This window comes from Dasypus novemcinctus, chromosome 1 (assembly GCF_030445035.2).
Source record: "Dasypus novemcinctus isolate mDasNov1 chromosome 1, mDasNov1.1.hap2, whole genome shotgun sequence".
Lineage (NCBI taxonomy): Eukaryota > Metazoa > Chordata > Mammalia > Cingulata > Dasypodidae > Dasypus > Dasypus novemcinctus.
The window spans coordinates 129965143-129978169 of NC_080673.1; the positions used below are offsets into that span (position 1 = coordinate 129965143).

At 33.9% G+C, this 13027-nt stretch overlaps 1 protein-coding gene across 3 annotated transcripts in view; it reads right to left on the reverse strand.

The window, feature by feature from the left end:
- USO1 (USO1 vesicle transport factor) overlaps nt 1-13027 on the reverse strand; it is a 137715-nt gene that overhangs the window by 19688 nt on the left and 105000 nt on the right. For all 3 annotated transcript variants that reach the window (XM_058296814.1, XM_058296809.2, XM_058296820.1), the window contains 2 exons: nt 9982-10145; nt 9506-9595 (listed from right to left, as the gene is read on the reverse strand). In XM_058296814.1, the coding sequence (XP_058152797.1) occupies nt 9506-9595; nt 9982-10145 (254 nt within the window). The remainder of the gene's footprint in view (nt 1-9505; nt 9596-9981; nt 10146-13027) is intronic.

Genomic DNA, 13027 nt, shown 5'->3' on the forward strand with positions numbered 1-13027 from the left:
TTTGTGTCATCTAACATTTTTATCAACCTCTTGGATAAAGATGAAGCTGTAATATTATAAATTTGCTGATGACAAAAAGGCTGAAAAGAAAAACATGCTGTGCAACAGAAAAAATTTTTTTTCAGATTCTGTATTTCAGAATAGTGCTTACCAAACTACTTAATTTTCTTGTAAGAACTACCTTTAAAGAGTAATTACACTATGTAAAAAAGTGTTAAAAGTATTAACTAAGAGAAAATACAATCTCAGCCTACTTTCATATATATATATTATCTAGAATGAGAGGAATTAATCCCACAGCTCTTAGGTTAGTGAAGATAACAAAGGGTCTACAAACTCATACGTGGGAGAACTGAGTGAAACAGTGGTTTGCAGCCTAGAAAAAAGTAATATAGTGAGCATAAGGGGTGTCTTAAAATCTGAAAGGCTGTCTTATGGAAGGACTTGACTTCCACAGGACATAGTAGAAAGACTTGTATTCAGACTTGGTTTAAAGGCAATTGTGGGTGTTGTTTCTCATATAGCTGAGCTTCTATAAACACTGGAAAGTGCTCACTCAGTGCCTGAACATTACAGATCCTAAATTATGTTGGTGATATAGTTCTGAGTACAGAATTGGAGAAACACATCAAAGTTAGGAGGCAGATTTCAGTTCAACCCTTTTCAATATAAAAAGCCTTGGGCACAATCTAAATGGCTGAGGCAATCCAAAGAAGAATGTAAAAAAGATTCCTACAATGGATGGAAAAGATGATTACTTAGGTCTCTTAATGATTCTAATATAAAACACATGATGGTCCAATGGATTATTTATAGAACATTTTTTTAAAAGCTTGGTTCTAAGAGTACCTATTTAAAATAGAGTTTGATGAATTCTGATAAATGTATACACCCATCTAACCATCTTGATCAAAAGAACATTTTCATCACCCAAAACGGTTTTCTTGTATTTTTAGGTAATCAAACCCCCCAGCACAACTTTTTAATCTGATTTAACTACCACTATTTTGAAATATAAATCACACACTGTTATGCTCACCCTTTTAAAGTCTACAATTCAGTGATTTTTAGTATATCCCCAATGTTGTGCTTTCATCACCATCTAAATTCTAGAACACTTTCATCACCTCCAAAAGAAATCCATACCTATTAGCAATCACTTCCCATACCTCCTACCCCAACCCCAGCAATCACTAATCTACTTTCTGTCTTTACAGTTTTGTCTACTTTGAACATTTCATATAAATGGAATCACATAATATGTGGCCTTTTGTGTATGACTTCTTTTATTTAGCATACTTCATGATTCATACACACTGTAGTGTGCATGAGTACTTCAATCCTTTTTATGGCTATATTATATTTCATTGTATGGATATATCACATTATGTTAAGCCATTTATTAGTTGATGGACATTTGGATTATTTCTACTTTCTGGTTATTATAAATAAGGCTGTTATGAACATGTGTGTATATGTTTTTGTGTGGACATGTTTTCATATCTCTTAGATATATATCTAGGAGTGCAATTGTTGAGTCATATGTTAATTCTATGTTAAACTCTGTGAGAAATGGCCAGACTTTACGAAAGTGGCTACACCATTTTATATTTCCACAATGTATAAGGGTTCCAACGTCTCCTCATTCTTGATAAAATTGCTGTTTTTTTTTTTGCTTCTAGCCATCCTAGTGGGTAGAACTGATACCTCATTAGGTTTTGATTTGCATTTCTCTAACAACTAAAGATACATCTTTTTAAGTGCTTTTTGCCTATTTGTATATCTTCTTTGGAGAAACATCTATTCAAATCCTTTGCACATTCAAAAAGTTGAAAAAAACTGAGTTTGTCTTTTTATTGTTGAGTTCTTTATATATTCTGAATAAAAGTGCCTTATCAGATATATGGTTTCCAAATATCTTCTCCCATTCTGTAAGCTGTCTTTTCACTTGTTTTTTGAAGAACAAGTTTTGAATTTTCATGAAGTCCAACTTATCTTTTGGTCTGATTTTTATCACTATAGGTGAGTTTTATCTATTTCAATGTATAATATAAATGGAATCACATATTTACTTTTTTGTGTCGTTTCATGTATCAAAATGTTTTTGAGATTCATCCATATTGTATGCCGAAATAATTCTTCCCTTTATTGCTAAGAAATATTCAATTGTATGAATATAGCATAAAATTCATCTATTCTACATTGGGATTGTTTCTATATTTGGTTATTATGAATAGTACTAGTCTTTCTGTGGATATGTTTTCATTTCTCTTATGACATTTTACACTCCAACGGTAATATGTGAGAGTTCCACTTGTTCTAAATCCACAGCAATACTTAGTATTATCAGTCTTCTTAACTTTTGACAATTCTACTAAGTGTGAAATATGTCACTATAATTTTTAGTTTGCTTTTTTCTGATGGCTAATGATATTATAATCATCTTTTCATGTGTTACTGGTCATTTGTATATTTTCTTCTGTGAAGTGTCTATTCATATCTTTTGTCCATTGAATTATTAGGTAGTCTTTTTACCGAGTTCTTTATATACTCTGAAAACAAGTCTGTTGTCAAATATATACACATTAAGAATATTTTCTACTAGTCTGTGGATTGCCTTTTTTTTTAATGGTATTTTTTTTGGTATCTTTTCAATTTTGATGAAGTCCACTTTATTATTTCTTTAATGCTTAGTGCTTTTTGTGTTCTTTCTAAAAAATCTGCCTACATCAAGGTCAGGAAGATTTTTTCCTTTTCTAAAAATTTTATGGTTTTCAAGTTTAGATCAATTATCCATTTATAGTTACCTTTTACTTTTGTTGGGGGGTAGGGAACAAGGTTCATTCCCCCCATACAAATATCCAGATATTTTAGTACCATTTCTTAAGAAGACTATCATTTTATCTTTGTATTACCTTGGAAACTTTATCAGAAAATGACTGACCATGGGCTACTACTCAGAAATAAATAGGAATTAACTATTAATACATGCACTTGTATGGACCTCAAGGGCATATTGCTGAGTAAAAAAAGCCAATTTTTTTACTCATAAATTTCACAGAATTTATGATTCCACTTATATAACATTCTGAAACAGACATAATTATGTGATGGAAAACAAATTAATAGTTTCCAGGAGTTAGGTGGGTATGAGCATAAAGGGGTAGCTAGAGGGAGATCTACGTGGTAATGAAATAGCTCTGTGTCTTGACAGCCGTGCAGGATACACAAATGTACATGTAATGAAAGAAGTTTACATATGTTACACCTACACAAATATTGTGGTCTCATTCATAGTATACTAGTTATGCTTTATGTTATTTGATATTTTTGAGGCTATTGTAAATGGTAGTGGTTCTTTAATTTTATTTTCCAATTGTGTGTTGCTAGAATATAAAAATATAATTGATTTTTACATATTGACAGGGGTCTTGCAAAATTTATTTTCTATGTTTACAGTCATGTCATCTATTATTGATTTCTTCCCAATCTGTAAGATTTTCTTTCTGTTTCTTGCATTACTGGCCTGGTTAGAACCTCTAGGACAAAGCTGAAAAGAAGTGATGAGAGCAAAATGATTTTACTTTCACAATCTATGGGAGAAAGAATTCACCATAACAAATGATGTTAGTTCTAAGTTTTTCAGAGATGCCTTTATCAGGTTAAGTAAGATTCTTTCTACTTTTACTTTTCTGAGTTAAAAAAAAATTAATGGGCACTGAATTTTGTCAAATGCTTATTCAGCATCTATTGAGATGATCATACAAATTTTCTCCTTTATTCTATTGGTGTAATAATGCACTGATTGATTCTGAAACGTTAAACCAACATTGCATTTCTCTGATAATTCCCTCTTTGTTATGATGTGTTATCCTTTTTATACTTTACAGGACTTGATATAATATTATTTTGTTAAGGAGTTTATAGTTATGTCCATAAGGATATTAATTCACATTTTCTTTGTGTATATGTGTGTGTGTGTGTCATATTTTTATATGGTTTCAGTAACAGGTAATGCTGGCATCATAAAATGAGTTGGAAAGTATTGCCTCCTATTTTTTCAAACAGTGTTTATTATATACTTCTTAAATATTTAAGAGAATTCACCAGTGAAGCCATTGGGTCAAAAGTTTTTCTTTGTGGGAAAGTTTTTAAATACAAATTCATTCTCTTCAATAGACAGAGCTACTTAGATTGTCTAATTTTTCTTTTGCCAGTTTTGATAACTTTTACCTTCCAAGGAATTTATACCTTTTTATCTGCTTTTTTTTTTTAAGTTTTACATTTATTATCTTGTCAATGTATGTATGTATGTAGGATCTGTAATGATACCCTTTCTTTCATTTCTGATATTAGTGATTTGTATTTTCTCTTTTAGTCTTGGTTAGCATAGCTATCCATTTTATTTAACTTTTCAAAGAACAAATTTTCAATTTCACAGTTTGCTCTTTTATTTGTTCATCTTCTATTTTTTGATTCATGTTTTTATTTTTATTATTTCCTTCCATTTACTTACCCTGGGTTTAATTGCTCTTCTTTTTCTAGCTTATTAAGATGAAAGCTTAGATCATTGATTTTTAAATCTTTCTTCTTAATGTGAGTACTTAAAGCTACCAGGGACTGCATTAGCTGCTTTCCACAAATTTTGAAAGACTATGCTTTAATTTTCATTCAATACATAATATTTTCTAATTTTCCCTTCTGATTTCCTTTCTGACTCATGAGATGTTGAAAAGTGTGTTCTTTAATTATCCAATATTTGGAGATTTTCCTGATATCTTTCTTTTTGTGATCGCTAGTTTAATTCTGTTGTTGTCAGAGAGCATGCTCTATAATTTTAATTCTTTAAAATGTAGTAAGATGCCAGAAGAACTGAAAACTGGGACACAAACAGACATACATCTACACACTGATGTTCACAATTGCCAAAAGATAGAAACAACCCAAGTGTCCATTAAACCATGAATGGATAAACAAAATGTGGTATATACATTTGATGGAATACTATGCTGGTAAGAAGAAATGAAATTGGGACACATGATAACATGAATGAATTCTGAAGACATTATGCTAAGTGAAATAAGTCAGACACAAAAGGACAACTATTGCATGGTCTCACTAGTATGAACTATGAAGAATAAACACATGGAGTTAAAACCTAGAGGACAGGTTATTAGAGATAAGATGGGCTGTGAAGGAGTACTGATGCTTAATATATGTAGAAGTTTTAATTGCAAAAGTGTGGAAATGGATAGATTTGATAACATATTTTAATGAGTAGCAGCAGGTTTATAAATGAGATTGTGGCTGAAAAGAGTAATCTAGGAATATAAATGTCAATTTAAAGAAAGTCAGATGGAAGCAGACTTGGCCCAGTGGTTAGGGCGTCCGTCTACCACATGGGAGGTCCACGGTTCAAACCCCGGGCCTCCTTGACCCATGTGGAGCTGGCCCATGCTCAGCGCTGATATGCGCAAGGAGTGCCCTGCCACGCAGGGGTGTCCTTCACGTAGGGGAGCCCCACGCGCAAGGAGTGCACCCCGTAAGGAGAGCCACCCAGCGCGAAAGAAAGTGCAGCCTGCCCAGGAAGGGTGCCACGCACACAGAGAGCTGACACAACAAGATGATGCAACAAAAGGAAACACAGATTCCTGTGCCACTGACAACAGAAGCGCACAAAGAAGACGCAGCAAATAGACACAGAGTACAGACAACTGGGACAGGGGGTGGGGTGGGGAGGAAGGGGAGATAAATAAATAAATAATCTTAAAAAAAAAAAAAGTCAGAGAAAAATCTAGGGACAGAATAATACAGTGAACCCTGAAGAAGAGAATTGTGGATAATCGTACAAATGCAAGAATGTCCTTCTGTGAACTAGACTCGATGATAGTGGGAATGTGGAAAAGCATGGGAAAAATATAATTAATGTAACCTATAGACTACTGTTAATAGCAATATTGTAATATGTATCAATGCCAAAAATGTACCCTGTTACTACCATGGGGGTATGGAAAAAATATGCCAAATGTATGCTATGGACCACAGTTAGTAGTAATAGTCTGATGATACCTCATTATCAGTAACAAATGTGCCACAACAGTGTGGGGTGTTGGTGAAGGGCTGTTGTATGGGAATTCTGTTCATGTGTATAATTGTAAGTTCACAACCTCTGTAATAAAAATATATTTTTTAAAATGTAGTGAGATGTGTTTTAGGCTCCATCATATAATTTAATTTATTCAATGTTTTATGTGCAGTAGAAAAGAATGTATTCTGCAACTGTTAGGTATAGCACTCCATATATGAAACTAGGTCAATGGGCTTGGTAGAGTTTGTTCAAATCTTCCTGTATTCTTACTGATTTTCTGTTAACTTGAGAGAAATGCTGAAATTTACAACTATACTCATGGATTTATCTATTTTTCCTCTTGTTTCTTTCATTTTTTATTTCATGTATTTTTAAAGCTTTTTTATTTGGTACATACATATTAAGACTTATTTTTTCCTAATAAACTGACCTTTTTAAAATTATGAAACATCTGTATCTGTAATACTCCTTTTCCTGAAGTTTATTTTGCTAATGTTAATTTAGCTACTCCTTTTTTCCCATTATTTGTGTTTGTAAAGTATGTCTTTTTCTAAACTTTTGCTTTTTTCCTTTTTTAAAAAACTCATTTTTATTAGAAAAGCTGTAAGTTTACAGAAAAATCACTCAGAAAATACCCTTTTATTTTTAACCTGTGTCTTCATATATAAGACAGCTTTTTATTCAGTCTGATAATTTCAGCCTCTTAAATGATATGTTTTGTTAATTTACATTTAATGTAATTAGTGATATGGCAAGGCTTATGTTTATCATCTTATTGTTTGTTTCATATTTTCTTTGTTCCTTCTTCATCCTTTCTTACCTCTTTTTGGATTAAGTGTTCTTTATGATCCCATTTTTATCTTCATTATAGGCTCGTTAATTAAGCCTTTTTATTCTGGGATGGTTGTATGTAAAAAGTTCTTTCATTGTCTTTACAATTTCTATCATGAAAATATATGGTTTTTCTGTTTTTTAATGTTTTTTGATTATCAAAATGAGTTCTGTTGGGAAGTGGATATGGTTCAGGTGACTGGGGTCCTGCCTACCACACGGGAGGTTGCTGGATTGGATCCCGCTGCCTCCTAAAGAAGACAGTGAGCTGATGTGACAGGCAGGTGTGGCAAGCTGAAGCAACAGGAGACACAAGAAAAAAAAACCAACCATAATGAAAGACACAGCAAAGCAGGAAGCAGAGGTTCCTGATGCCTCCTACAGAAGGCAGCGAGCTGATGCAAGATACATGGGGAGGAAAACAGAATGAGAGACACAATAAAGCAGGGAGTAGACATAGCTCAAGTTCTCCCATATCAGAGGTCCCAGGTGTGGCTCCCAGTGCCTCCTAAAGAAATCAAGTGAAAAACAACAAGGGGATGGGAGAAATAAATAAATAAAATAAATACTGAAAAATAAACAAATAAACAAAATGACTTATGTAAGCAGGAAGATTATGTGCTATTTTATTTTTCTTCCTTATACAGTAAAAAGTATATGGTATATATTTTTAAAATGTAGTATAAATATATATACATCTATAAATATTTTAAAAACAGAACATTTAAAATATTTTTTAAAATCTAAAATCTAAATAGAAAATTTATAAAAGAAATTAAAAGGTAATTATCTTCTATAAAAATATAAGTAAACAATAAAATTGATTTGTTAAAAAAATACATATAAAACTAAAGTTTCAATGGTAAAAAAGAGTAAAACTTTTACTGTGGGTTTACAAACTAAGGTTACATATTAATAACTTAATCCCCTTTAATTTCAATATAGGGAAGTAGATGTGGCTCAAGTGATTAGGCTCTTCTACCACGGGAGGTCCAGGGTTTGATTTTCGGGGCGTCCTGTTGAAAACAGGCAATCTGGCCTGTGTGGTGAGTTGGCCTGAGCAGACTGCTAGCCCATGTAGCAAGCTGGCCTGAGTGGAGAGCTGGCGCAGCAATATGACGCAACAAAAAGAGACACAGAGGAGAGACAATAAGAGATGCAGCAGACCAGGGAACTGAGGTGGTGCAAGAGATTGAGCACCTCTCTCCCACTCTGAAAGGTCCCAGGTTCAGTTCCCAGTACAGCCTAAAGAAGAAAAGCAGACAAAAAGAACACACAGCGATTGGACACAGGGATCAGACAACAGCTAGTGGGGAGATGGGGGAGAAACAAATAAATAAATCTTTAAAAAAATTTAATACAGTGTAAGCAGAATTTTAAAAAATCAAGCCAGCATATTAAATCTTCCCATGTATAATATTAAATATTATACATGTTGGAAATCCTTAATAACAAGTGATTTTATTTTATTTTATTTTATTTTTTAGGTACTAGGGACTGAGCCTGGGACCTTGTGTGTGGGAAGCTGGTGCTACATCAGCTTCCCTACAAGTGATTATTTTTCTAATGTGTGATTTTAGAATGTGTTTTGAGGCACACAGACACTGTAAAAAATAAGACAAGGTTTCCCTGTGTACAGTCATTGCTCCCTCAGTTCCTGAGGGTCAGGACCTGTTGACTAGTGGAGGGAGAAGGAAGCAATCCTAAATTGGTTAGGTCCTGCTATAATATTCATTACTTACTTCTTAGTGCTTGCTTTTTTTTTTTTTTAAAACAAGCAGCATGATTTCCTTTTCAAATAAGATGGAAGGAAAGAGGGAAGGACAGAAGAAAGGAAGAAAAGAGGGAAGTAAAGAAAGAATTTAAAAAGAAACAAATACCTGTTTATAGATAATATGCTACTGGATAATCTGCTTCTTTTCTAGGTCTTTTTTTCATATACTACAGTATACAATTCTACATATAAATTGTTTCTTTTCCTCTTTTCTGGTACTTTCATTGAGCAAATACACTTACTTTTCTCATTGGGTAGTTAAAGATAAATCATACTATTTGATTTAATAAGAATTTATAAATATTATTAAGCCAAATAGAAAAGTTTAACTTGCTTTACTAGATATTACACATTACCACAGCAAAATAATTTATTTTCAGCTGGCGTCATTTAATTGATATTTGTACAAGTTTATAATTTTCTGGATACAATAGTTTAAACACCTGATACATTTAGCCAAGATATCATGGTATATGAAAATTAGGCATAAGATTTTATACCACCATATTAACAGTTTATAAATATATTTTAAATTTTCCTTAGTTATTAGTTCACTGATAATCTACAAATAATCTGGGTGAGATGTTCAGATTTGTTAGAAAGAGCACCACTGGAAACTAACATAATAAAAAGCAAAATACCATTAATGTACAATTAAAACAAAGCTTCTGGATTTTCAAATGACTGTCGTTAACTATCAAAGTTTGCTTACATCTGACTAAGTTTATCTAATTTAATGAAATTGCCTGGTTTTTAACTCTATTTTAACTAAAACAAAACTAAATAGAACTTGGATCAACGTAAAAATTTACCTGCTTTAATTCCGCAACTTGTTCAGAATCCCTAACTGAATCTGTTGCTGAAGATTGTTCATTTGTCCCAGATGATGTTTGGGAAGATTTCTACAAATACAGAAATAAACTATGAAATAAATTAAGACTAAAAAGACAGAAAAAAAAAACCCAAACATGTTTACAGGTAGGACTGTAAACATTATAAGCTATATCTAAAAGATTTTTACCAAAAATTTTTAATTATCACAAGGAAATAGATATCACTCTCATTTTATAGATCAAGAACAAGTTTAAAAGAGGTTAACTAAGTTGTTCAAATTCAGTTAGCTAGGAATCACTGTAAAGTTTACACAATCTGACTCTAAAGCTCATATCCTAAAATCTTAATATTATATTCTGGCTAAAGGGAGAAGTTAAGCGGATCCAGCAAAACAAATAAGTGAGATAATGAGAATTACTTTTGATCTTTTTTTTTTTTAACATTTACTTCTTACCAAATTTTCAATTAAAGACTCCTTTTCAGTCAGTTGACTTTGTAAAAGTTCTTGATTACTTTTTAGCTCTTCTATTTCTTCTCGCAACCTACCAATTTCTTCTGGCTGAATGCCATTCATTTGAGCCCCATCATTGTAAGAACCTTGATGATGACTGTCTTTTCCTATTATATAGGCATAAAATTTGAAAAGTCAGCATGAAATTTAAGTTTTTCATTTTTGAACTAGAAGACTAAAAAAAAAACATAAATATAATTTTCTTAATTCAATTACTTTGGCGGCACATTAACAAGCATATTTCATCTTTGCAATGGTGTATTAATAAAGAGAGAGCTGATATTGACAGGACTTCTGGGAGGAAAAACACCATAGTCGTATTTAGAATAAATTGCATGGTTGGTGATTCATGATTAAGAAATAGTTTCAGTGGTTATGTTAGCACAACATTGTGAACACAGCAGCACTAAAATGTATAACTGAAAGTGATTAAAAGGGAAAATGTTAGATTGCATGTATAGTAATAATACAAATTTAAAGAAAAACAAAATCTATGGAACTATACTACACAGTTAACCCTAAGTTAAACCATGGATTATAGTTAATAGTTGTAGCAGTTTGATATTGTTTATGAATTCCAAAAATATATATTGGACTATGTTTGTAAACTGGTCTGTACCTGGATGCATTAAATTATGAGTAGGGCTTTGATTGGGCCACATTAGTAGGACGCTGAGTCCGATAAAAGTACACAGCAGAGCAGAGGAGTTAGATGGAGTTTTGATGTTGGAGTTTTGATGCTGAAGTTTTGAGCTGGAACCCAGGAAGGAAGCACACAGAGGAGCAGAGCAGCTGAGCCTGGAGTGACTCAAACCCAAGGGAGAGAGGCAGAGCTGGTCACCTGATAGTCTACGGCTGGCCTTGTGGAGAGAGACAAAGCCTAGAGAGCCTCATAGTCTACAGCTGATCTTGTGGAGAAAACAGAGTTGCTGAGCCCAAAGAGAAATGAGCCCTGAGAAGAGAGGAACCCAGGAAGGCTGAACCCTAGGAGAAGCTGGCAGCCATCTTGCTCCAACATGTAGCAATAGATTTTGGTGAGGGAAGTAACTGTCGCTTATGGCCCGGTAACTGTAAGCTTCTACACCAACTAAGTACCCTTTATAAAAACCAACCGATTTCTGGTATTTGGCATCAGCACCCCTTTGGCTGACTAATACAATAGTACAATTACAAAAATGTACATTCATAAATTTTAACAAATATTCCACACCAATGCAAAGTGTTGGTGAGAGGCTGGTGTATGGGAATACAACATTTTGTTCATGATTGTTCTGTAAACCCACAACTTCTCTAAGCAAGAAAAAATTAGAAAAAAAAAGAAATAAGTAGCTTAAATCCTTATTCTTTCAATTAATATAAGGGAAAATAAATCCCTTTTAAAAATCTTCACAAAGGAATAGCTAGCTGTACGGACTAAAACAATTGCCAAATGATTGCCATAAATAAAGGAAGTAAAAAAGAAATTTCTCTGAAAATTTAAGTGAGCCTCATATAAACTTCAATTTCTAAGTAGCTAGCTTAAATAGGCCTGTAAGATGATACTATTTATAAACATACGATCTCTTACCATGTTTCCAGAACTGAGTTAGAACTTTATAAATTATTTCATTTAATTCTTAAAAGACATAGATGCTATTGTCATTTCCATTTTGCAGATGAGGAAACTGGAAGGTTAAATCAGAGATTCTCAATGCACTGGACACTGGAATCACCTGTGTAGCTTATAATAACTGCTGCTGCCTGGACCCCATTCCAGACTAATCAAATCAGGACCTCCAGTGGGGCCTGAGCACTGGTATTTGAAAAACCTCCTCCAGAGATTCTAATGTTTAGCCAGGAGCAACAAGGAGCTTGAATTTTAAACTTGAATGATCCAGTTTTTTAACTACTCTTAACTACCATTCTATCTTGCTTCAAACTCTTATTTACACAATTGTCCTAGTGACTGATTTAAGGTTAGGAAATGACTAGACCACAAAAAGAATCTGTTTGCTTTTGCCCAAGCTCTTGGGGATAGAGTGGTCTGGACGTTATAACAGCATCCAAAAAATAAGAACCACGTATACATATTCTTCTAACTTCTTTTTCAAGTACTACTTAAATTTAACTACCGTAGGAGTGGATGTAGCTCAGTGGTTGAGAGCCTGCTTCCCATGAGATTCCATTTTTTTTTTTAAGATTTTTAAAAAAAATTTATTTCCCTCCCCTTCCCCCCACCCCCAGTTGTCTGCTCTCTGTGACCATTTAGTGTGTGTTCTTCTGTGACCGCTTCTATCCTTGTCAGAGGCACCGGGAATCTGTGTTTCTTTTTGTTACGTCATCTTGTTGTGTCAGTTCTCCGTGTGTGCGGCACTGTTCCTGGGCAGGCTGCACTTTATTTCACGCTGGGCAGCTCTCCTTACGGGGCACACTCCTTGCATGTGGGGCTCCCCTATGCAGGGGACACCCCTGCGTGGCACTGTACTCCTTGCGTGCATCAGCCCTGCACATGGGCCAGCTCCACATGGGCCAAGGAGGCCTGGGGTTTGAACCGCGGACCTACCATGTGATAGACGGACGCCCTAACCACTGGGCCAAGTCCACTCCCCCCACCATGAGATTCTAGGTTCAATCCCCAGGATCTCTGGGGGAAAAAAAAAATACAGCTACCCATATAGAGTATTTTTCATGTGTATACAACACATGAAAATGACAGAAGGGGAAAAAAAGCACTGCATTTTGGAAGTCAAAAAACCTGAATTTGAGTCTTGCCCCTGACATGTTTTAGCTGCACTGCTGTCGATAAATAAAAGCCTCTTTGCTTTAGTTTCTTCAAAAGGGAATTAGGAATGATAATTCAAAAATTAAATGAAAGTATATATATGAAAACTTCATTGGATATTATCCAAAGGCTAGTCCAAAAAAAGATGTGATTAGGAGAAATACTGGGGCTTAGAGAACAGATCTCTCTGAATTGAATCCCACCTAGGTCTGCCACTTGTTGGCTATG